This window comes from Lissotriton vulgaris, chromosome 2_1 (genome assembly GCF_964263255.1).
Source record: "Lissotriton vulgaris chromosome 2_1, aLisVul1.2, whole genome shotgun sequence".
NCBI classification, from domain to species: domain Eukaryota; kingdom Metazoa; phylum Chordata; class Amphibia; order Caudata; family Salamandridae; genus Lissotriton; species Lissotriton vulgaris.
Genome location: NC_141687.1, coordinates 1,453,982,129 through 1,454,007,343, shown reverse-complemented (window position 1 = coordinate 1,454,007,343; position 25,215 = coordinate 1,453,982,129). Strand labels below are relative to the sequence as shown.

Here is a 25,215-nt window from a genome sequence, read left to right as displayed (position 1 = left end):
GCTTTATAGCGTTTGCAGCAAGAACTTGGAACGAGCTTCCCTTTTACTTGAGAAACTCCACGGATTTGTTAACTTTTAGGAAGCAACTGAAAACCTGGCTTTTTAACTTATAATCTGTGTTTTTATCTTAACGCCTAGAGAAAGCAGTCAGCGCCAGGACACCCTTGGGTAATCGTTTGCGCTATATAAATGTTAATAACATAACATAACAATAACAAAACTCAGCAGTGCTACGGAAAGCCAGGAAACTCATAAGCCTTCCTTCCTTCTGTAGTAACCTTCACCAAGACAATTGCATTTCCGAGTGCAGATTTTGAAGCCCCTCCTTCCACAAACACAACTATCCCTTTAGCCAGTCACTGGAATTAATGTGACATGAGAGAACCGAATTATGAGGCAGAGATCCCTAAATTATGTCACAAGAAAAGGGAAGAACGACGTAATGTTACGTTAGTAGCACTTTCTGGGCGTAGGTTAAACTTTCTCCTTTTTAGAACCAATCTTACACATAAATACAGCAATACGCAGCTGGAAGGTGACCAACCAACGTTTGTAAATAGCCTTCCACCGCGCGGCAACGTTTTTATTAACTTTTTATCCGTTTGAGGTGCAAAAATCTTAAAAAGTTGTCGCCAGTGATGGATTATGTGACAAATGTGAAAAATATCTATAATGTGGGAAAATCCCGCTGGCGGCAGAATAAATTGCATAATTTCAGTGGCTCTGTCTTTAGCACACTGAGAAGGTTTCACGATAACATTTGAACTGACAATCTCTCTGACTATTTGCATTCACGTTGATTTGAAATATGTACAAATTGATGCAAATTCGAAGTAGCACAAGCCTATTTTATAACGTCGTCACATATATTGCAAGGCACAACAATTAAATAAATGTTCACGTACAAATAAGTAACGGCCTCACCGTCCAAGGCAACATTTATAAAAACCTGCATGTAAAGTCACTACCAGGACATGTCACACACTTAAGGTACATGTCCTATCTTTTACATACAATGCACCCTGCCCATAGGGCTAGCTAGGGCCTACCTTAGGGGTGACTGAGATGTAGTAAAAGGGCACACACTTTAGGTGCCACGTCACAGCAGCAATTACACTGCGCGCACAGGCCCTACTATGCAATGGCAGAGGCCTGGGACAGGTTTACAAGGCTACTTTGGTGGGTGGCGCAATCAGCGCAGCAAGCCCACCATTAGGATTTAATTGACCAGCCCTGGGTATATGAGATACCACTTTACAAGGGACTGACAGGTAAATTAAATAAGCTAAACATGTGTAGAACAATTTCACCCCATTCATCAGAGAGCACACGCACTTTACACTGAACAGCAGTGCTAAGGTGCCCAGAGTCTTAAAACCACCAACACCATGTCAGAAAAAAGGCTAGGAGAAAGGCAAAAAGTTTAGGGATGAACCTGCAAAAAGGGACAAGTCCAACACAACCCCTTCCAGCCAAAATGCAGGGTAGACCTATCACCACCTTGATGGGCTTCCCTGCGTCGGGTGATAGAACACTGACACAGGCCCGCAACTGCAGGTACACCCTCCAGTTCTACGCCACTGTGAACCCACGTGGTTCCCTCTGTCAAAGGACCAACTAGGTTACCCCACTGGTACTCCCTAGCTGTCCACGGCCAGGACCCGGCTGTAGGCCACCCAGATGTCAATGGTCCTTGTCAATCCACAAAGTGGGGGCAGTAACCCCTGGCACATAGAAACCATTCCCCACTCTTCCTCTAATCAGTGCAGTTCCAAACTGCCACTGATCCTCCAACCTAGGGTCCACACCCTCAGGCTGACTAGAAGTCACGGGTCCCCCTACCTCTTCTTCTGGGGCTCTGTACCCTCAAAACACAACTCACTCGTAGCCGTGACAATGTCATTCGCTGACACCTTCTTGAGCCTGGTATCGTTGAGGAAAACAACATTGGGTGTGAGGGTGATGATAATGTCCCAGATTTCGGTGGCATGTTTGCAGAGTGATTGGGCATTGAGCAGGAGGCAGTAAAGTTGTCCAGTCGTGGTAGGCATACTGGTGGCAGAAGCAGGTGTTCTGGTGTTGAAGAAGAGGCAGTGGTAGCAGGAGAAAGATCCTAATGTTGAGCATGGAGCAGTATGGCAGCAGCTGTTATTGCGGAATCTGGGGTCCAAGGCAATGATATGCCTGGTGTAGCTGCAGTTGGTGGGAGATCCAGGGTTCCTGGAGCTGGACGCGGTCCAGGCGCAGACTTACTTATCTTTGGTGCAGCGACCTCCATTAAGTAAGAAGGGGAGCCGAAGCAGAAAGACAGGGAAATGAGCAGGAGGCAGGGCAGAGAACGGAATCAGAAAAAACAAGCATTTACAATGCAATGGTCTCGGCATTATTAAAGGTAGAGCTATTGGCATTGCTCATAACTTTTTTGTTTAAATCATAAATAAATGGCATTGTCATTTACAATGCCAATAGTTTAATAGCTCGCAAATGCATGACCTATTGCATTTACACCCACACAGAGCCACACACACAAAGCCACCCACACACAGCCACACACAGAGCCACACACACACACAGCGAGCCACACACATACACACAGCGAGCCACACCCACACACAGCGAGCCACACACCCACACACAGCGAGCCACACACACACACACAGCGAGCCACACACACACACACAGCGAGCCACACACACACACACAGCGAGCCACACACACACACACAGCGAGCCACACACACACACACACACACAGCGTCACACACACACACACACAGCGTCACACACACACAGCGTCACACACACACACACACACAGCGTCACACACACACACACACACACACACACACCCACACACACAGCGAGTCACACACACACACACACACACAGCGAGCCACACACACACACACACACAGCGAGCCACACAAACACACACACACAGCGAGCCACACACACACACAGCGAGCCACACACCCACAGCGAGCCACACACCCACAGCGAGCCACACACACAGAGCGAGCCACACACACACACAGCGAGCCACACACACACACACAGCGAGCCACACACACACACAGCGAGCCACACACACACACAGCGAGCCACACACACAGACAGCGAGCCACACACACAGACAGCGAGCCACACACACACAGCGAGCCACACACACACAGCGAGCCACACACACACACACAGCGAGCCCCACACACACACACAGCGAGCCACACACACACACACACAGCGAGCCACACACACAGCGAGCCCCACACACACACACAGCGAGCCCCACACACACAGCGAGCCCCACACACACACACAGCGAGCCCCACACACACAGCGAGCCCCACACACACACACAGCGAGCCCCACACACACAGCGAGCCCCACACACACACAGCGAGCCACACACACACACAGCGAGCCACACACACACACACAGCGAGCCACACACACACACACAGCGAGCCACACACACACACACAGCGAGCCACACACACACACACAGCGAGCCACACACACACACACAGCGAGCCACACACACACACACAGCGAGCCACACACACACACAGCGAGCCACACACACACACAGCGAGCCACACACACACACACAGCGAGCCACACACACACAGCGAGCCCCACACACACACAGCGAGCCCCACACACACACAGCGAGCCCCACACACACACACACACAGCGAGCCCCACACACACACAGCGAGCCCCACACACACACAGCGAGCCCCACACACACACAGCGAGCCCCACACACACACAGCGAGCCCCACACACACAGCGAGCCCCACACACACAGCGAGCCCCACACACACACAGCGAGCCACACACACACAGCGAGCCACACACACACACAGCGAGCCACACACACACACACACAGCGAGCCACACACACACACAGCGAGCCACACACACACACACAGCGAGCCCCACACACACACAGCGAGCCCCACACACACACAGCGAGCCCCACACACACACAGCGAGCCCCACACACACACACAGAGCGAGCCCCACACACACACACAGAGCGAGCCCCACACACACACACACACAGCGAGCCCCACACACACACACAGCGAGCCCCACACACACACAGCGAGCCCCACACGCACACAGCGAGCCCCACACGCACACAGCGAGCCCCACACGCACCCAGAGCACCACACACACACACACCCAGAGCACCACACACACACACACCCAGAGCCACACACACACCCAGAGCCACACACACACCCAGAGCCACACACACACCCAGAGCCACACACACACCCAGAGCCACACACACACCCAGAGCCACACACACACCCAGAGCCACACACACACACCCAGAGCCACACACACACACCCAGAGCCACACACACACCCAGAGCCACACGAACACCCAGAGCCACACACACACCCAGAGCCACACACACACCCAGAGCCACACACCCAGAGCCACACACACACCCAGAGCCACACACACACCCAAAGCCACACACACACCCAGAGCCACACAGCGAGGGGGCAGGGAAGCAAGAACAGCGAGGGGGCAGGGAAGCAAGCACAGCCAGGGGGCAGGGGAGCAAGCACAGCCAGGGGGCAGGGGAGCAAGCACAGCCAGGGGGCAGGGGAGCAAGCACAGCCAGGGGGCAGGGGAGCAAGCACAGCCAGGGGGCAGGGGAGCAAGCACAACCGGAAAAGAAGAGCTTGCATCAGCATGCCCAGAATAACCCGCTGAAACGCTGTTTTCAAACCCACGATCGGTCCTGGTGGGAGGACGCGATCGTAATCACTCAAAGTGTGCCTGGATCTTACAGCTGGGAGGATACACAGGCGTAGGGCAGTCATGGAGAAGCTGCAGCTCATTCATCACAGCTGTGTTGTGCACTCAGCAACCCCCACCAGATGAAGCAGCCCGCTGGTCTCTCACCATCTTTAAAAGCCTCCGCGGCACAGAGTCAGAGTTCCGCCGCCTCGCAGTCACAGTCTTGTGCCTAATACCTTTGACGGGGGCGCCATGCCCGACCCCTCCTGCCAGTGGCTGTATAAACATTGGCCGGCTATCGCGCTGGGTCCACTTCACTTCAGGAGTGCTTCGGGATGCCCAGGGTGTTTCCTTTGTTCCGCTGCTCGGAACTGGTGGTCGCCATCTTGCAGGTGGAAGCTCCGATAAAGTTAGGATTTAATTCAGGCACAATTGACAGTTTTTAGACGCTGTCTGTAAGTCCTCGGATTCTATAAATGTTCCGGTTACAGAATTTGGCAACATTGGGGAATTTAAGCTGCATTTGCATGCTTTTTGAGGTCGGGGAATGCGGGTTCAACACGGAGCTTCGGTTCAGGCGGCCCGCTTTTCAAAAGTTATTTTACGGTGTGGTACCGAGTTTATTAATAACACTTTTGCGACCCTTAAAGTGGCAGTGACAAAGTGGGCTGGCTGTTTAAAGAGTCCAGTAATCAAGCCTTTCTCACAAGAACAATATAATGTAAAACAAGAAAAAAAGAAAAACTCACATGCCGCAAATGTCCGAAATTTTCGAAATTGGGGGCATGTTTTTTGGTGAGTGACGGATGACGTCACAGGTAGATAGAACACAAAAAACAGGCCCCCCGAATCCGAAAAAGACGGGGCTTGGACCAAGTGACGCCCCTCTCCTCCAATGGCTGGCCAGCATTTACTAGGCCAGCCAATGGAGAAGAGGGACGTGTTCCAAGCCCCCTCTAGGAATCATTAAATATCTGGCTCCGCCCACTGCTACGCAGTGCGACGGTCCCTCGACCTAAAAAACTAGTGATGCTAAATATTTATTCTTTGAAGGCAATTGTTTCTTTGTTTTTTGTATTCTCGAGCACAAATGATACATTACTAAGACTAGTGCACAAATTCCCCGAAGAATAAAAAATGGCTCAATAAATCCAACAAAACCCCTATCTTTCATAGCTAGCATGATGGGGGTTGCTGATGAATTCTTAATGGCACTTTCAAAATAGAAAATAAATTAACACCCTGCATGACTTGTCTAATAACTGAAATCAGAGAAAATATGCATCTCTCTTTCTGAAATGCAGTCTATAAAGCAGGTCCTGATACAAAACACAAGTACAGAGCAATAAATATCCCCAAGTATTCCTCGAAGAGTCTGTCAGCAGCCCATTCACTTCTTGAATGTTTTATTGATTAGCCAGGGCCTAAAAGGACCCCGAGGTGAGATTCCGTCAGTAGGGGGAAGTCTGACTAAAACTGCATGGAATGGTGTGACATGGCCCTGCCCATTGTCCCATAAGTAAGATGTATGGGAGTGTTGGATGTTCTGCAAATTGAGCCTTCTCTGGAAAACCATAGTTTTCTCATACATTCCTACTGAATTTACAGCTTGCCACTATTAAGGTTGAATTTTAAGGAGAATATATATCACATGTGTCCGCAAAAAAATGACATCCAAAATCAAAATTACATTTCGATTTCTTTATGAATGTTGCCTTATAAAAGAAAAACAGCTTCTAAGGCAAAACAAAGGAGTACTGAGCTACGAACATCTTGAAGGATTTCCCTAGGAGGGGCTGACGCAGCACATTCATTTCCTGCATAGTGTGGATATTTATCAATCGTTGTAGAGTCCGGCCTTCTCAAAAAATCCATTGTGTGGTCAAGCTTTACTAGAGGAGTTGTAGCCTAACGAACAAAGCCTCATTTCAAGATGCTAATATACCTGTAGGTGCAGGATTTCGGAATATTACAACACTCAGGACGGTGAGTATGTGGTTATTTCGACTGTACGTATAGAAGGAAGGTTCCAAAGTACGTGTGAATGAGTTTTATTTTATTTTTTTACGCAAATAGGAATTTGTACCAGGACTCTGTTTTTTCTCTGAAAGCAAATCCGCCCATCCCACCAGACAGAGTTAAAATGTAATAAGATATCGAAATGAGAACCCACTACCTTCTTCATTCAGTTCATGGTTGTCTGCGGCGCACCAACACCTCCGATGTAATTTATGTTAGAAATTGCTCAGATATGGTATGAGGAGAGATGCCACTCACATCTATGCTAAGCACACGAGCCGCTCACACACTCGTCTCTGCAGGTCATAACTATGCATGTTTTACCAGCTGTAAATTCTGCCAACCTCTGCGTATTACGTGAATGACAACCAATACATGATCAATGATCTTCTGCCCTGCCCCATGATGTTTGTTGGATGGTAACAGCAGAAAAAGGGAAAATAGCATGGACTCAGTATCTGCACACACAAAAAAGTGAGTCTGTGTGTGTGCATGGGCACATGGGTGTGTATCTAGCATGGGGAGGGCATGGTCTGCGAACACAGCATGGGAAGGATATTAGCTGTAGATGTACGGATAGAGCAAGTCATTTGTGCTTGAGAGAGCACAACTGTGGATGTGCACACTAGACCAGGAAGGAGTTGGCTGTGCAAGTGTATCTAATTCTTCAAATCATAGACAGAGTAGCTGTAAAATGTGGTGATAACACAACAAAAGCCTCATTTACAAGTAGATGGTCTTTTAAAGACCTCTTAAGTACTCAGGTGCGGCTGCAATTAGATTGTCGCCAGCCGCGAAGCTGTCTCGGCCCGGGCTGACTTACACGATGGGGGGGGGGGGCTAGCTGAAGCCCCGTGAGCCCAATTGGTGTTGCGCGCCTGCACAGAGTCTGCAGATGCAGAGACTGTGGTTGTGAACACAAAACTATCAGAGGGCATGAACTACAGATGTTCTCGCTGACCCCGCAGATGGCATTTACTTGTGGGTGTATGTGCACACGGAGCCCGGGGAGGCGCAGACGGGGTTATGCACTCATCTTTCGCAGAACATACACTTTGGGCGTGCATAAACTTTGCAGAAATTACAAAAATGGGGGGGGGGGGCTACATATAAAGTCGAGAACATAGAGTGTTACTATGCAGTGTGCGCACCAGAGCGTACCAGTGTTGGGTCAGTGACTGTACACACCTTGGGGATGGGGGCTGACTATAGAGCCACACAGAGTATGGGGGGCATTGGAAGGCAAAGATTGTGGATAAGTAAATGATTCTGAGAGAGTGCATGGGCTCTGTATGTAGTTGCAGAGATTTGGGTCATGGGGTGGGCTGCGCTGCTCTCTTAAGCAACTAGAGGGTTATGTGAACAGAGCCTTGTCGGGCGGGCGGCATACAGACGGGCGTATAAGAAACGCAGGGATTATAGATGTGCCAATAAAGCCGGGTGCACATAACGTGGATAACCAGCTATGACATACCCAGGGAAGGACATGGGATCTCCACACAGAGTCTGGAAGGGCATCAGCCGTTGAACGCGCGCCTAAGAGTGCATGGAGTGCAGATGTGTTCCCATGGAGCCGGTTGCCAAAGACTGTGGATGGGCTACTAGAACCAGCGAAGACATGCCTGGGGAAGGACATTGGCTCGCCACGCAGAGCAGAGCTGTGATTCTGACTCTGAAATAAACTGAGATCTTTTATGCATGTCGTGTGTGTCCTCCCTCTTGTCCCTCAATCCCCTCCCTTTTCGCAGCCCCTTCAAGATAATAACCTCACCTCATATTCTCCCTGTTCCCGGATGACCGGGCAACTGCCTCCGTGGGTCCTGGGCTCCCCCTTCAGCTGCGGCACATTCTCCCCTCCCCTTTCTTAATCGCGGCTAGATTTTTTCAGTCCCTTTAATAATTTGTCCCTCTCCGAGCCACCGTAGTGCAGCACAACCTACACATGCCCCATTAACCCTTTGGAAAATTCCTCCCGCCCTCTCAGCGCCGACAAACAGGAGACCTAGACAATGACAAGGAAATGAGCCCCCACCCCCCTTGTGGCAATCTCGTAAACTTCATATACTGGGAAAAAAGGGCAAGAGTTTTAACTGTCATACATTAGAAGACAAGACTTAAGGAAGGGGTCGTTGTACGGTTATACTCGGAACAAAATACAGAACAAGCTACAGCGACTTTTAGTGCCCATCAAGACGAATGAGTATGAAAGGTAGAGAGAGAGTGAGATACACGTGCAGAAGAGAGAGCATGCGCGCGTAAGAAGAGGGCAAAGAACAAGCTGCAATTCCGTGCAAAGAGATGAGTGGGCAAAGCGAAAAAAAGGTGAACTGAGGGCAAAAGAAATTCAGAGGGAGGAGATTGGGTGGGCAACAAAAGAAAGCTTGAGAAAGAAAAATAGAGGAGCGGCAAAAAGAAATAATTAACTGGGGATAGTTACCTCATGTCCAACGCTGCTCGGCCAGCAAAATGGCAGCCGCAACTCCGAAAATTTCGGATTCAAGGGCGTGTTTTGTTGTTCTGAGTGACGGATGACATAATCGAAAGAACAGCAAAACTTACGCCCCCGAATCCGAAAGAGACGGGGCTTGTTTGGAGTGACTCCCTTCTCCTCCAATGGCTGGCCTCCGTTTAGGAAGCCAGCCAATGGAAGAGAATGGAGGCGAATTACTCAAACTCATAAAATCTCCGACTTCCGGCTGGCGAGCCAGCCGTCGGTCCGAGACCTAAACATGCCAAGGATACAATAGTGCAATAACAGCACAATGCAATCGGAAAAATGCCAAGGTTACAGCAGTGCAATAATCGGCAACAAAACAGAGTCAATGGCAAGAGAATGAAATCAGAAAAATGCTGTGGTTACAGCAGTACAATAGAACAACAGCGGCAAAACTGAATGAAAGGCAAAAAGCTAAGTATTACGACGGTGAACAGTAAACAGCAGTAGGGAAAAGAAGAAGTTTACAGCGGAGGGTTACAGCGAGAATAACACAGCGGAGGACAAGTGGACAACAAAAGAAGGGTTACAGTGGGAAACGCAGCGGAGGTGGCAACAGCAGCAATGGCTAACTGTGCGGTGGGGGCACAAGCTAGGCAGAAGGGGAGTTGGCACAGGGGCTTTGACCACCAATAGTGCCATATAATAGAGCCCTTGTTACAACCCTAGCTTCAAACACCTTCTTTTCCAAATTACTACTTCGTATATCGGTACAGGAAAATGACGCCTGGAGCTACATTTATTTTCTTTCTAGGAGTCTGGTTCGGAAATGACCTCAAATTGGAGGACCACATAAAAAAACTTACGGGGTTTGTTTCTCTACTTTGAAAACACTACGTAAGTTTTTTCCCCTCCTCCCTAGAGAGGCTAAAGAGACTGTTACTCGCGCTCTAATACTCTCCCGGTTAGATTACGCGAATGGCCTGTTTTGTGGACAACCGGCCTATTTGATCCACCGTCTTCAGGTCATACAAAATGCCGCCGTGAGACTCCTGTTCAATATACCCAAGAGTTCCAGTGTTCGCCTTCTACTTCGCAGCCTTCACTGGCTCCCAGTTGCTCATAGGATCATGTTTAAAACTCTTGTCCTCTCCTACCGCGCTGTCCACCAAATTGGCCCTGCTTACCTGAGGAAAAGGTTTACCCTCTATGTCCCTAACCGATTCCTCCGACTGCCAATCAGTGCCAAATGTCCGTGCCTAAATTTAAGTACTGTAGACTAGGCGGCCAATCCATCGCGGTCAGAGCTGCGAAAGCCTGGAATGCTCTCCCCCTCCACATCAAGACAGCGCCTACCATCATGGCTTTTAAGAAAGGACTGAAAACCCATCTGTTTAACATCACTCTGTAATCCACCTCTTTTTCTGTCCTCCCAATGAACCCTTTGCTCCGCTCTCACCTTCCCGCGCCAGGATACTATTCTTTAGTAATAGAGCGCGCTACAAAAGCCTTTATAATAATAATAATAATAATAATAATATCACTGCCTCTATGACTATAGAGACCAAGAGACGCAGTGGCAGGGGTACCAACTGTTAAGCCTGCTCTAGCAACTGCTAACACTGTCTACTTAGTGAAGTCTGTCTGTACTGTGAGGACACCATGGATAAATACTGTGTGTCCAATTTATGTGCTTCATGTGATATTAGCGCTAATGTGTTTTTAAACTTGAGTGGCACTTCAGGAGCTGAGAGTTGCCAAGCATATTAAAATTGTGATTAGTTGGGAGGAAAACCAGGTCACAATGCAATACAATGCATGACAGTTTAATTATTCTGTGTGATTTAGAGGCTGGATGTGACGTATCCTTCCTCCAGACAGAAATAAAGTTGTCCTGTTTTGCAAATAATGCAACGGTATTGTGTCCTCGAGAACTAAGGAGCAACAGATAAGTAACAAAAGAAATGTTTTTCACCTGCACCATTCTATAGAAAAATTCGTGGTTTGAGAGAAGGATGCCCAGATAAAATGTAAACATTGTTTCTGGAGGTCTAATAGGTTGAGACCAATGTAATATGCCCACTGAGTTTAGAAATTAACCAGAGAGCTACCTTATTTCCCGTGTCCCACAAATGCCTTCAACTTGTATGCAGTTTACAATAAAAAAGGAAGGCGTTCCCCACAAGTAATTTTGACTAGGGGCTTGAAGATTCATCTGCCACCTGTGTTAGAAGACGTTTGAGTCTCGTTTTCCCCCTGCTGAATCTTCCACATCATTCCCACTTCAGACTTACACCTGTGCTCGTTCAATGTACCACCAAGCTTCACTTTGGGCTCTTTTGGCACTTTTTGCAAGATTCACTCGATACAAGCCACATAATAAATCATCTTTAAAAGCAATTTAATCTGTCAGTTTTGGGGGCGAATTGCACGCCGCATACCGTCTTCATTTACCATTGCTTTGTTATGTTCTTGATGATGAAAATGTAATCAATAAATATTAAACAAAATAAAAAAGGTTATTAGCACATGGAAGACCAATGTAGAAAACCGTATTCTACCAAATACGAATTGTTTGTGCCAGAGCAAAGCAAATTAGTACTTTATAATCAAGTTAACAATGCAAAGTTTTACACATTTCGAAAAAGTATTGGAGTAAAGATTGCTACCCTACCAGAATAAGGCTTCAAATTAAAACTAACTGCCAATACTCACAGTCGCAGGTCTTCAAAGTTCTTCACGGAGTACAAAGGAGAATCTGGATCACGCTGCAGAACCTCCACATTATGGGTTGATTCCACTAATGATTTTCTAATAAGTTTGTTTAGTAGCGATGTAGCCGCCAAATCTGACAAAGGGTAGTTACAAAACAAAATGTGAGTCAGGAGATGAAATGTGAGTCAGTAATGCACACAAAATATCCGTTGGTATAGCTAATACACTGCAAATTATCCTGCAACATATACACTAGTTCTACAAGCACGTTACTAAGCTATGAAGAAATAGCTTGCAGTGTCAAATATACAGGACCGTTCCAAACTAGTTAAGTCTGGTGAAGAAGCACAGTGGATGGTAAAGTAAATTAGGTCCTCTGACTGAAAGTAGGCTCAGTGGGACCGAAAGGTTCATCTAATGCTGCAGGACTTGTACCCTCCCCCCCCACCCTACCCTGAGTGCCCCAGCTGCAATGATATCTGACTCCATGATTTTGTGTTGTCATCAGCAAAAAAACACTGAACATGTGTCTGTATCATAACATAGGCCAGTCTCACAGATCCCTATTTTATTGTTGGCAGCCGCGGCCGGTCACGCCCCTACCCCCCACCTTTTGCCCATCATAAACAGTGTGACCGGCTGAACAAAGGTCGGACTGACAGACTCCTCAAGTCAAGTCAAGAAATACTTTATTTGGTTCAATTCACAAAAACCATAAAAGTACACAAACATAAAAAAAGGTCCACAAGTCACCAAGGAGCATAACAAATGATAAACTACAGCATAAAAAGGGAGGGAGTACCCAATAAAATATGCAGCACATGGTGGCAGGAATTTAAAAACAACAACACATACGATGATCAATAATTGAAGAATTCATTATAAGAGGTTGTAAGTTTAAGAAACTTGATTCAAGTTACAATGTTCAATCGGAACTTAGTTAAAGATACCTATGGTTGGAGTTGTTGACGACCTTGAGGTAGAGTTCCAGTTCGTGGCCAGAGGAAACAATCAGTTGATGGGACCTGACAGAGGGCTTTAACAGCTCCCTACCTTCTCTCTCCATTCCTCTGTTCACCAAAAAGGTATTTTTAACCCATTTCAAATCACCTTTCACCAAACTAGAAGGTTTGTTGAACAGTTCAGGCCGACCCAACTTTTCACACATTTGCTGTACATATTTCAAACAAGGGATCTTTTCCCAGTGATCTAGCATTAGGCAGTCTTTTAAGATTTCATGATTTACTTTAAGCTCTAGATTGAGCCAGACTGATATCCACTTTAAAATGGGGGCCATGGCAATTCTATCCTCCAGATAGTCCACGCCGCATTCCTGATGAACTATGAAGCTTGCCGTGGCTCTTGGGAGGGAAAGAAGCGTTTTTAAGAAATTATCTTCCGTAACCTGGAGCGATGTAACTGGCCTAAAGCCCCACAGGTCTGCGCCATACATAGCGATGGCAGTACATTTGGCAGCATATACTTTTAAAACTGCCTCAATGGGCTTCACCCCTAATTTACGTGAGAAGCCCAGCAACGCAGAAATAGAGCGTGCCAGGGCTGTTTTTTTCTCCAACATTTGAGGGTGCCACGTAGAACATTCATCAAAAACAACCCCCAAATAGGGAAATCTAGGGACTCTTGACAACTTATGCCCATTACAATGCAATGACATCCTGACAGACTCCTCATTTTCAGGTCAGGCAGCCAGGAGCAAGACATGAGTTAAATGCGCAGGCTCCTGGCTGCCTGAGCTGAACTTTGCTGGGCTGAGGAAGTCACAGCTCTAGTGGGTGTGACCTCCTCACCTCGGCAAAGGTCCAGAGGCCCTTCCCTCAGTGACTAGGAGTAAAATTACTGATTTCTCGCAAATGGGCGCTTCAGTTTTAAGCCCGGAAGCGCCCAGGGTCGAGTGTTAATCAGTGACACTTCATCACAGAGAAGGGTGGGGGGGGGGGGGTGGGGGGGGGGGTCAGCAGTCTAACTGATCCCATCTTACGGCATGATGACGTTGGGACTGCTACATTCCTAAGCCTCCTGGGACCTCCGCGGCATAGCTGCAGTTAAGTGTGTGTTTTTTAAAATGAATGTTTGGGGCATGCATGTATGTATGAATGTTTGTTAATGAGTGCTGTGATTGGACGCGTTCGTGTGTGGGAGTGCATGGCTGTGAATTTGTGTGTGCGCGTGTGTATCCCGTCCACTCCCTCCCTCCTAAAATTACAGGCCACCACTGCGTTTTGGACATGGAGGGGCACCCAAAGAGCTACCCACATGGTGGGGTAAGGCTACTGCCTTTGACAGGAGTTAAGTAGCACAAGCATCGTGGTGGCAGCATACCATGTAGGGCTCAATAGAAGTGAACAGGCCCTTCTTAAGGCGAGCTGCGACAGCGCAAGTGCTTTCGCTTGCAAGACACTATTGTTTACACTAATAAGCTTGAGGGCAGCACATTCCTTACCATTTGTTGCAGCCTCCTAAATGGCAAGCGCAGGCAAAGTGTCACTTCTGTTCCTTTCTGTGCAGCAGCGACCAAACACAGAATCAGTGCTCGTCCACTACGCCCAATGTGATTGAGGTAGTTATTTCCTGTCCCCCCCCCCCCCCTGAAATCCCCAACCAAGTCTGGTGCTCCCTACCTCGCCTTCTTTCCTTATACCCCCACTCCCACTATGTTATTGCTGATCCATTATGTCCCTTCCTACTCATTTTGTTGCCACTCCCCCACCACCCGCCCCCTTTTTTCTCTTTTTTTAAGTCTAGCATCAGTGCACATGCACGGTCTGACAGACCAGTTGCATTCATTAAAACCACATTATTCCCGCCTGCTGCTTACCATTCTGTTGTATCCTCAAGCCCCCAGAGATCACAGGACGCGGTGGCTGATTACAAGGTAATTTTATTGGCCCTTTTGGCACAGCATACATTTACGTCTGGCCCCTTGCCCTGCTGGTCGTCTTCTGTGTCGCCCCCTCCCCTGACCGGAAGTGGTGTCCGGTGTCCCCTGTCCTTTGCCCCAGACTCAGGGTCCTAGTGCCCACTGTCTGGGCACAACATCTCCCCCCTTGTTGCGAAACAATATTGGGGTCACAGAGAGAGAGAGAGAGAGAGAGAGAGAGAGAGATAGAGAGAGAGAGAGATAGAGAGAGATAGAGAGAGAGAAAGATAGAGAGAGATAGAGAGAGATAGAGAGAGAGAGAGATCCTCACAGGCCTCCGTCACTTTACATCTCTTCAATCAGTCTCTGTGGCTTCTCGCACTCCCTTCTCGGCCGTGTCTCTCTGTTGTCCACTTGTGCTTCTTCCTCCTGTTTAACTTCCTCCAGCACTGGTGCCTGCTGTTCTTCTTCCTTTGTGTTTAGTTCTTTGAAATGCGAACTGTTCCTTGTGATGTGATATCGCCCTGCTGATGCTGTTATCATTGGTCCCCTCACTTCCTTTCACCGTCAAAGGATCCTTTGAGAATGCGCTATCTGACTTCTGCAGTTGTCTTTGCCGCACTACCACGGTATCTCCTTTTATTTTTGTGTTAGTGGCGTGCCTCCTCCGATCGGCGAACGCCTTAATTTTTGCTTTCGCTTCTTCGTCTCTGGCAGCTATGTTGCTTCGCTCCACGCTTGTCATCGCTTCCACTTGCGGTAGCCTGGTCCTGCTCGAGCACCCCAGCACAAGTTCTGGGGGCACCGTCCTGTGGAGCTGTGAGGAGTGTTCCGGTAGTCCCTCAGTACCTGGCATAGGGCTTGCCAGATCGAGGTCTGTGTTATCTTGGCTCGCTGTATCGACTTTTTGATTGTTCCCATGAATCGTTCAGCCATCCCATTTGCTTGTGGCCACAGAGGTGTTATTTTCCGATGATGGATCCCTAGGTATTCCATGAATTTTCTGAATTCTTCACCTGAGAATGGCGGCCAGTTGTCAGTCAGGGGCGGTGAGCCCCATGCTGCAAAAACATTGTCTGGTAAGGTTGCATTTGCCGAGGTTGACACTACTTGCCTTACAATTGGAAACCTGGAGAATTCGTCTATTATCACCAACCGGTAATTTCCTGTCCCCAGGGACCCATAGAAGTCCACACTGCCTTCGGGAGTTCAGATATCTGAAGTGGCTCCGGCTTGGATGGGGGCCCAGTCACTTGGCAGATGTGGCAGTACATCACAGTTGCTTCAACCATGCTGTCAAGTCCCGGGAACTACACTTTTTCTCGTAGCATTTTCTTGGTTGCTACCATTCCTCTGTGTGACTCATGTGCTAGCTCTACCGTCTGTCCCTGCAGCGTTCGGGGCATCACTATTGTAGTGCCTCATCATTATTCCATTTTCGCTTTCTGAGAGCTCTTCATGGATGTTTTTGAACGGCAGAAGTTCCTCTTTTATCACTCCTTCCAGGATGCTGTTGTTATTGACATGCCTCCACCTTTGATGTCTGGTCACCTTCTGTATGGCTTGCATGGTAGGGTCGTTTCGTTTCCGTTCCAGTTCTTCCATCGTTATTGATGCCGGTGTGTTGTGTTTCAGTATGAAATTTAGGTATTACTCTGCCATTTTGCTTGCTTCCAATGCATGTGGCAGGGGGTGCCTTGACATGTAGTCAGCCGGGTTGTGTTCCTTTCCTGGTTTGTGTATTATTTTGAAATTTTAGTCAATTAGCCGTATCCCCCACCTCTCTATCCGGGGTGGTATTTTTGAATTGGGATTTCCATAAATTGTTATCAGTGCTTGGTGATCTGTTAGTATTGTGAAAGGTTTCCCATAGATGAACGTGTGATAGTGTTCACATGCCCATACTACCGCCAGACTTTTTTTCTCTGGTTTGGAATACACTTTTTAGACGTCGGATAGGCTTTTGCTTCCGTAGGCTACTACGCATCTTGGTGAGTCTTTGCCTGGTCTGTGTTGTGCCCGTATCGCCCCAAAACCCACTGGGCTGGCATCTACTGTCAAATCAGTGCACAGCAGCGGATCACAGTACGCCAGGTGGTCTACTGCCATCACAGCATGTCTGATCTCTTCAAAAGCTTTGCTGCATTCTTCTGTCCACGTGAAACTCTGGCCCTGTTTTGTCAGTTCTCTCAGGGGTGCACTCACTGTGGCAAAATCTTTGATGTATCTTGCACAGTAGCTGGCAAGGCCGAGAAATGACCTCACCTCTGCAATGTCACCTGGCTGCTTCGCTCTTTCCAGCGTGTCCACTTTGCTGCGATCTGGCCGCATTCCTTTCTTGTAGAAGATGTGGCCAAAGAATACTAGTTTGTCTCGCCCCAGGTCACACTTGTCCTCATTCAGGGTCAACCCCGCCTGTTCCAGTTGGGAGCACATCTCTCGCAATGCCTTGTCGTGCTCCTCATCTGACTTGCCAAACACCAGAATATCATCACTCTAATTTAGGCTATTTTTCACAGACCTTATTACTTGCCATATTGTTTCCTGAAATATCTCAGCAGCGGACGATATTCCGGAACTCAATCGTTTATATCGGAACAGACCTAGGTGCGTAGAAAACGTTGTGATGTATCTGGACTGAGGGTCGAGCTCTAGCTGGTGATATCCCTGGCACAAATCTAGCTTGGAGAAGTGTCTTGTGCCTGTTAGGCAGCTGATCATATCATCAAGGTGAGGTCCAGGGTGTCTCTCACACTCGATCGCTGTGTTCGGTATTCTCATGTCGACACAGATGCGTTTTTTGGACGTGTCTTTCTTCGGTACCGCCACTATTGGTGACACCCAGGGCGTCGGTCCTTCTGCTGGTTCTATGATATCTTGCTTGAGCAGCGCTTCAAGCTCTTCTTCTACTTGTGGTTGCAGGTGTATTGGCACTCGCCGGTGGTGCTGAGCTACTAGCCTCACTGCTTCATCGATGTGTAGCGTTATTTGGCGCCCCTTTAGCTTCCCCAGTCCTTGCAGTAACTTAGGGTATTCCTGCAAGATGCTTTTCTTCTCTGACATGTTGAATGTCATTTAGAGGAGGCCCATTACCTGGGCTGTGACGTTGCTCAGTAAGCACGGTGCAGGAATGTCACCCTTCAGCACGTGAATCTCTTCCTTTATTGTTTGACCTTTGTATGTTAGGTTCTCTGTGAATTTTTCAATGTTTGTCAGTGGTTTTCTTGACCCCCATGTGAATACTTCAACTTTGGACGCTTTCAACGTTGGTTTCACCTCCATCTTCTCGTATTCCGACACGCACATGATGTTACATATTTCGCCGCTGTCTAGGACAAACCTTGCTTTGTGTGGTCTTACGCCAATGGTCACAAACTCAGTCTTTTTTATTGTGTTCTTGTCCACAAGGCGGATGCTTTCTTGCTTTCCGCCTTCATCAGAGGACATGGCAGCAGCGTCTGACATGAGGTAGAGTCGTTCTACTTTTTCTTCTTCCCCTTCTTCTCCTGACTATCGAGGAGCTTCCGTTCGCTGTTTCGACATGTCTGACGTGTCTGCTCGTCATCATTCGCGGTCTTCCCGCTCTTCCTATTTAATTTCTAAATTGCAGCCCCTGGTATACACTGGCAAAGTGATTGTTTCTGTTGCATTTCCTGCATGTTTGGCCAAATGCCGGGCACGTGCCTCTGTGTGAATGCTTCCTTGTCACCTGTGCATTTTTCCCTTTTTTTCCAGCTGCTCGCGCAGCTGCTATCCGTCATGCGGTGGGCTTGTTCAACTCGCCATTCTTTTCCTCGCTCCATCTCCTTTACGTGCGCTGTCGCTCTCGCCTCAGCTCTTGCTAGTGACAGGATCTTTTCCAGTGATGTTAGTTCCTTCAGGATTCTCGCACGGAAGTCTGTCACGGCATCCCTCAATGATGCGCAGGCGAATCGCTTGTTCATTGTCGTATTTGTCGAACTCGCAGTGAGTTACTAGCTTCCGCAGTCACGTTGCAAAATCATGCAACGATTCGTCTGTGTGCTGAAATGCTATTGTGAAGGTGTATCGCTCAAAATCGATGTTCCTCTGCGGATCAAATTTGCTTGTTAGGCACTTGATTAGTCTCTTGTACGTGGAAGTCTCTTCTTCTGGAAGGGTCACTAGTAGTTCCTCTACTTCATCACCTACTAAGTTGAGGAATAGTCCCAGTTGTTTGGCCTCTGTCACATCTGTGGCTTCCATGTATCTCTAAAATCTCCTGACCCATCTCTCCCATCGTATACCCACTTGCGGCTCGGACAGGTTGAATGGGAGAGGTCTGAGATAATCGGCGTTCTGCCTTTCGCCCTTTTGCTCTACCATTTTGCTTTTCTTTGTGCTCTTGGTGGCACTTGCTTCTCTGTTTTTTCACTGTCCTTCACGGTTTCTTCTTTTTTTTTTAAAGTGCCTTTCTTTGCATCTGTTTGTGCTTTCTTTCTACCCTTTTATCTTTTTTTGTTCTTATCTGCTCATTTGCATTGCCTTGTGCTTTTTTCTCGTTTGGTGCTCTTTTCAGCACTCTCGTGGCTTTTTCTTTGTTGCCTGGCTTCAAAATGGCCACGCACTGTTCTGCCCCCTTATTGGTCCATTTGCCTGACTCTAAAATGGCCGCCGGTGGTCTCGCGCTGATATCTTCTCTCGCACTGATTGGCCCTGGCCGCCTGATTTCAAGATGGCCGCCGGGATTCGCTCGAACTCAAATTTTGCTGTGATCCGCTCACTCGGATCATTCAGTCCGCTTACCGGCGCTCTCATGATGCTTCTTTTCTTTCTTCTGTGGTGGTCGGGGTGGGCTCCCGCGCCGCTTTCTTCGCTCACACGCGAACCAGGGTGGGCTCCTGGTCTCGCTGAAGTCAACGCTCGTCCCTCGACGCGACCCAGGGTGGGCTCCTGGTCTCGCCCTTGCTGGGCACTCGATACGATGTGTCAGTTGTCGTATCCTCAAGCCCCCAGAGATCACAGGACGCGGTGGCTGATTACAAGGTAACTTTATTGGCCCTTATGGCACAGCATACATTTACGTCTGGCCCCTTGCCCTGCTGGTCGTCTTCTGTGTCGCCCCCTCCCCTGACCGGAAGTGGTGTCCGGTGTCCTCTGTCCTTTGCCCCAGACTCAGGGTCCTAGTGCCCAATGTCTGGGCACGACACATTCGTTCACCCTATGTTGCTCTTCTTTGTTGGCTGCTCACTGGTTTCAATAATCAACACGTCACTTCAGGTGACGGCTAAGAGCATCTGCAAAGTACATGTTCCTTACGCTGTGGTTCTTCATCTATTGTGAAGGAGAACTCATTAGGTGTCGTATAGGCAGCGCATGCGCTCTCGCTCCGAGACTTTCAGTAATTAGTCTATGTGGTAAAACTCCACCTATTGGCTTTGATTGGTTTGTTCGGCTGTCAGCTTAAATCTTTTTGTTGTGACAGGTTAATCTGTGTTTTTGTTCCTCCTTTCTTTGTTTGGGAACGCGTATGCAGCACGGACTAACTACATTAAACATGCTCCTATTGGGATGAAGTATCCGTCTTCAAACTCTTTTCTGAAGCAAACCATGCGGCAGACATGAACAGCGGGAGAGCACTCACTTTATTGAGCCCTAATTATTCACATTGAACACTGGTTTGCGGCAGGCATGAACACTGACTCGGCTGTGGGAGAGCGCTCACTTTATTGAGCCCCTATTATTCACATTGAACACTTCTTACAAGTGCCTGCATCATTAAATCCTGGCTGGAAGCTTTGGTTGTGTGCACGCGCACACATCTGCTAGAGGTTCGCGGTGGTATGGACAATGTAGTTTATCGCATTTTCCCCAGGCAGTACAATCCAGTCTGCCGCGGCCAACTTCGCCCTGGGGTGGCCTACAAGGTCTTCCTCCTCTAGGGCTCTGGCTCAGTTGCACTGGCTCTCGTTGAGACAGAGTTCACTTTAAGTCTCTCTGTCTGGTGTTTAAAGCCCTCCATGGGTCGGTCCTGTTCCTTTGCAAAGGAAGTTTGTGTGGCATGTGCCGGTCCGTAACCTTTGTTTCTCCTCGGCTAGACTGGTGAGGATACCAAGGTTTAAGAAAGCCAAAGCAGATCATTTGGTGTGGTGGCAGCGAAACTGTGGAATGCTCTTCTGGTCAAGCTCGGACAAACCACGTACCTCCTACCGTTTAGGAGGAGTTTAAAAACCTGGCTATTCCCGAAGTCCTAGATTGTCACCAGTCTTGATTCCCCCCTCTGTTATGAGTCTGCCATTGCCAGGATGCCTGCTAGGTGACAGTGCGGTTTATAAGTGAAATATATAAATAAATAAAAATCACCACACTTCACTGGTTGTTTACTTCAGTCACCAGCCCCGTCGTCTCTCACATCTGTACTTTTAACTCCCGCCCGGTCTCCTTTGAGTTGCTGTTCACCAATGCCCGCGTCAATACCCCGCCCATATTTGATGCACTCTGTTTATGCTCAAAGAACAGTAATGAATTGCCGAACACGTCCTAACTTCCTCCATTTCCGGCCTCTCTTCTACATTGCATCTACATTGATTGAAATTAACTTTCAGATCTTGTTTTCTTTTCGGTATTCAAAAAAGTAGAAAGGAGAGTAAGGAAACGGTTTTGTGGATTTGCGTACGGAGTGATAACATTTAATCTGGTATTGCTACTGCGCACTGCAGTCTGTGCCCGCTTAGCAACTGATTGTTTATCCCTCAACTGTTTGCATTCCCCGACTGTAACTTCCTGTTTGGCATCAGGATATCTACCGTCATACCAGCACAGGGTCAGTTTTACAGCCTACATTTTTATCTGGTTTTTGGTCACAGTTTCTGCTTGTGCAGTACTGTTCCCACAAAGGTCCCTTCTTCAATGAGCATGTATAGAGAAAGCATCCAATCATCTTTCCAATACAGTGCTGTGATGGCCTTTATATGTTTTATTTTTCTATTTCTGATGTGTTTTAAGATTGTCGGCATCTTAACCCACTAAGCTACATTACCACCCGATATCCTTGTCCACCAGATATTGCCATTAAAATAACTCACACAATGCTATTACTGAGGAAATCGATGAGTAATTTCAAGGTTCCAGTTTGAGCTCTCTAGTGGCCACGTCAGCCTATTAACAAATATGAGGTAAAAAACAAGCACAAGTGTGTACATGTGTTATTCGTGTATATATTTGTAGGTGCAGGTACTATGTGTGGATTGCGGGTACTGGAAAGAGATATTCCGTTTTCTTTAGTGGGTGGGGTTTTAAATCCTCTTGAACGCCTCATATGTACTTCTGTGCTCTGTGAGGATTAGCAGCCTGTGATGGCTGCAAGCCAGTCACCCCTCCATCAGTGGACACAGCAGAGGGTGCTTGATCTCACACAAAGACAGAGGCAAAGATTTAATAGTGGCCTGCACCATACTGATACCGAATTTTTCAGGAAACTAGCTTAATTTGTAAAATAGGAAGTGCCAGGTAAGTATGTTCTCATGGTGCCACTGCAGCTTGAGGCCCCAATGCCTCCTCCGGTGCTGTCAGTGAAAATACCAACACAGTTACTAGCCATCCCATACCTACAATTTAGCCTATTCTTGGCAACCCCCAACTATAAGACTGGCATGGCGGCGGATATTATTTATTTACAATGTATTGAGAGTTGTTAAACACTTGTGTTCCTTATCTCAAAATCAAACAGACAGCGCCACCATGGTCTGTGGCGTGGGAATGACAAATTGTATACTGTCTGTTGCCATGTGATGGACTCTTAAATTAATTCTTGTTTGGGAATTTTCTATCGCCTTTGTGGTGTACGTAAATCACAGAACTTTATCTCAGAGGTAAAGTGGTTTCTGCCTTCTCAACACTACAGTTAAGTACAGGTGGGCACTCAGCGTTATAAAGGGTAGGTAGCTGTTTGAAAATGATTGCAATGCTGTAAGACTCGAGTCTTGCTTAGTACAACTTAACAAAGCTTTAATACACTCAAAAACTATACTCCACTCTATATACTGCAATCAACACTACACCATTCAACTTAACAACCCTATACTCCATATATTACAAAACACATAATGCAAATCTATTACATACCATACCACTCATCTTAAATCAACACCAATATAAACCACTCCAGAACACTACTCTACTCAAATTTACTAAACTACACTCAACACCCCTGTACAACAAATAGGTATAAACTGAATACCACATAATTACTATCCACATAATTCCACTGCACACCATGCCCCATAATTCCATTCCACACTACACAAGTCAACACCACACAATTCCACAGGTAACAATTCTAATACAACCCACATAATTCCACTACATAGACATACATACACTCCATAACACATAGGCGAAAGACATTGCGATTTACAGTGCCAATATCTCTAAATCAAACAAATGCGAGACCTATTGCATTCCCAATGCTTGTTTTTTAATTGCCACCCGTCACTGTTTGCAAGTGTGTGGTTTTTTATTCCGAGACTTTGCCGCATAACTTAAGTTACATTTGAAAATAAAAATCACTGAGGGTGGCCCAGCCTCTTCTGGTCCATGTCCGGAGTAAGACGGGCTCTCACTTGTCCCAAGCGCATCTCATGCTGCAAAAAGCTTAAAGAGCTTTAAAGCCTGTTTTTGCAGCGTGGCCCCTCCTTTGTGCTATTGAGGGTAGACCGGAAGTGCAGGAATGTTGGGGGGACGTAGTCCCACTTCACCTGAAAGAAAGTTTGTGTCCTGCACCATGGGAAGCTTGCTTAATGCGCTTTTAAGTGTTTCTGTGTGGAGTGCCTCATCCTCCCCGGCACTGAGGGGAACACAAAGTGCAAGAATGTTCGGGGGCGTAGTCACACCCCAGTGGAAAGCAAGTTTGTGCTTCGGGGAGCTCTTAGCATTTCAAATTGCATTGTTGCGGCATGCCCCCTTTGTCGCCCTGGGCCACAGGAAACCTTCAGCGGTTTGACGCACTCAGGCGAGCAGAGCCCTTAGGGCTAAAAAGGCTTCAGCCCGCTCACCGTCATGTCTTAGCCCGGGCTGATGCACCTTGAGCTTCTGAGGGTTAGGCTGGGCAGTGTCTGGCATCTCATCTCCAGCACACTCAAGTTTTTCACAGGTCTTTAAAGAGTATTTGCATATTTACATACCTTGATAACTACTGATATTAAGAATGTTATATTGACCATTGGCTCCATTTGGCATAATTGCCTCCATTTTCTGTGCTGATTCCATTTTGTGCAACAGTCTCCATTTTCTGTGCTTGCACGTAGCTGCAAAGTGGGGAGGGCATGTTTTTGCTCTTCACTTGTTTTTCGTTCCTCACCGAACAGAGTGAACTGGAACATGTGTTGGATGCGTGCTTGGTACCTTTCAGAGAATGTGTGGAATGTACAGCTCTGTCTCGGAGTCAAAACACAGGAGCCTGGCCAGCTTCTGCCTTGACCTTGACACAGACCAGTACGGTCAGCTCAGTTTTTTCCAACAGAAAGGAGTGTGGTTTCTAGAAGCTTCGCCTCACATTGAGTGAAGGTATTAAAGCTGGAGGTCTTCGGGGGGATGGTTGGGGCGGAGGAGGGCAGGTAGAAGCTCATCACAGAGTAGACGTACTGCTGTGAAACCTGAGTCCTGATTGAACTCCTTCCTGGGCTGTTGAAGGGCTTCCCCAGCTGGAGTTGTCAACGATGTTGCATGATCGATCGGTGAGGTGTTACTTACTTTATGTACAACAATTCTAGATTTCTTTGCTTTTTGCAACATGTATATATGCTGCAATTTATTCCGATTTTGCACTTGAATTACTTTATATTTGAGAGTCTGCAATAACTGATATATTTTGCCTTCCTTTCTAAAATATTGAATTAATAAACATGTGTCGCTTTAAATGCACCTAAATTTGTCTTCTTGCCTCGCCTTGAGAGTGCTAGGTTTTGTTTTATCGCCTTGTCTTTTGGGAGTGCTGTTTAACGTGTGTTTAAAGGTGCAGTAGTGCATTTGCCTCCTCTTGGGGGTGCAGGGTCCAAGTATGTCCTACTGTGTCAAAATTACAAGTGCTACATCTTGGCGTCACTTGTCAGGATTCAAAAAGAAAATTCAAAGGGTAAAGAAAAATGTTTTCTAGAAAACCGAAGGCAGATTCCCAGATACCAGTTGAAATTCCTGGATGGGAGGCAGGGCCATATGGTATGCTTTCACATGAGTGGGCTCATTGCGCTAGTCTGAGTGAGAATTGGAATGTGTGTTTAGCTGAGGCTGAACCAGCACAATTGGTTGCGTGTTTGCAAAAAGTACCTGTCTAGAAAGGAAATGAGCTTAGCACGTTAGGGTGTAGGGCCTATATCCTCTTGTGTGCTTATCGTAAAGTGCATGAGAAATGTGTTCAGCAGCAGCACAAACATAAAAAATTACAGAATCA

General features: G+C 47.4%; 1 protein-coding gene across 4 annotated transcripts in view; it reads right to left on the bottom strand.

Moving 5' to 3' along the window:
* LOC147732747 (ATP-dependent RNA helicase DDX25-like) overlaps positions 1 to 25,215 on the bottom strand; it is a 1,983,894-nt gene that overhangs the window by 1,428,319 nt on the left and 530,360 nt on the right. For all 4 annotated transcript variants that reach the window (XM_086957315.1, XM_086957316.1, XM_086957313.1 and 1 more), the window contains exon 4: positions 11,933 to 12,065. In XM_086957315.1, coding sequence (XP_086813441.1) covers positions 11,933 to 12,065 — 133 coding nt within the window. The remainder of the gene's footprint in view (positions 1 to 11,932; positions 12,066 to 25,215) is intronic.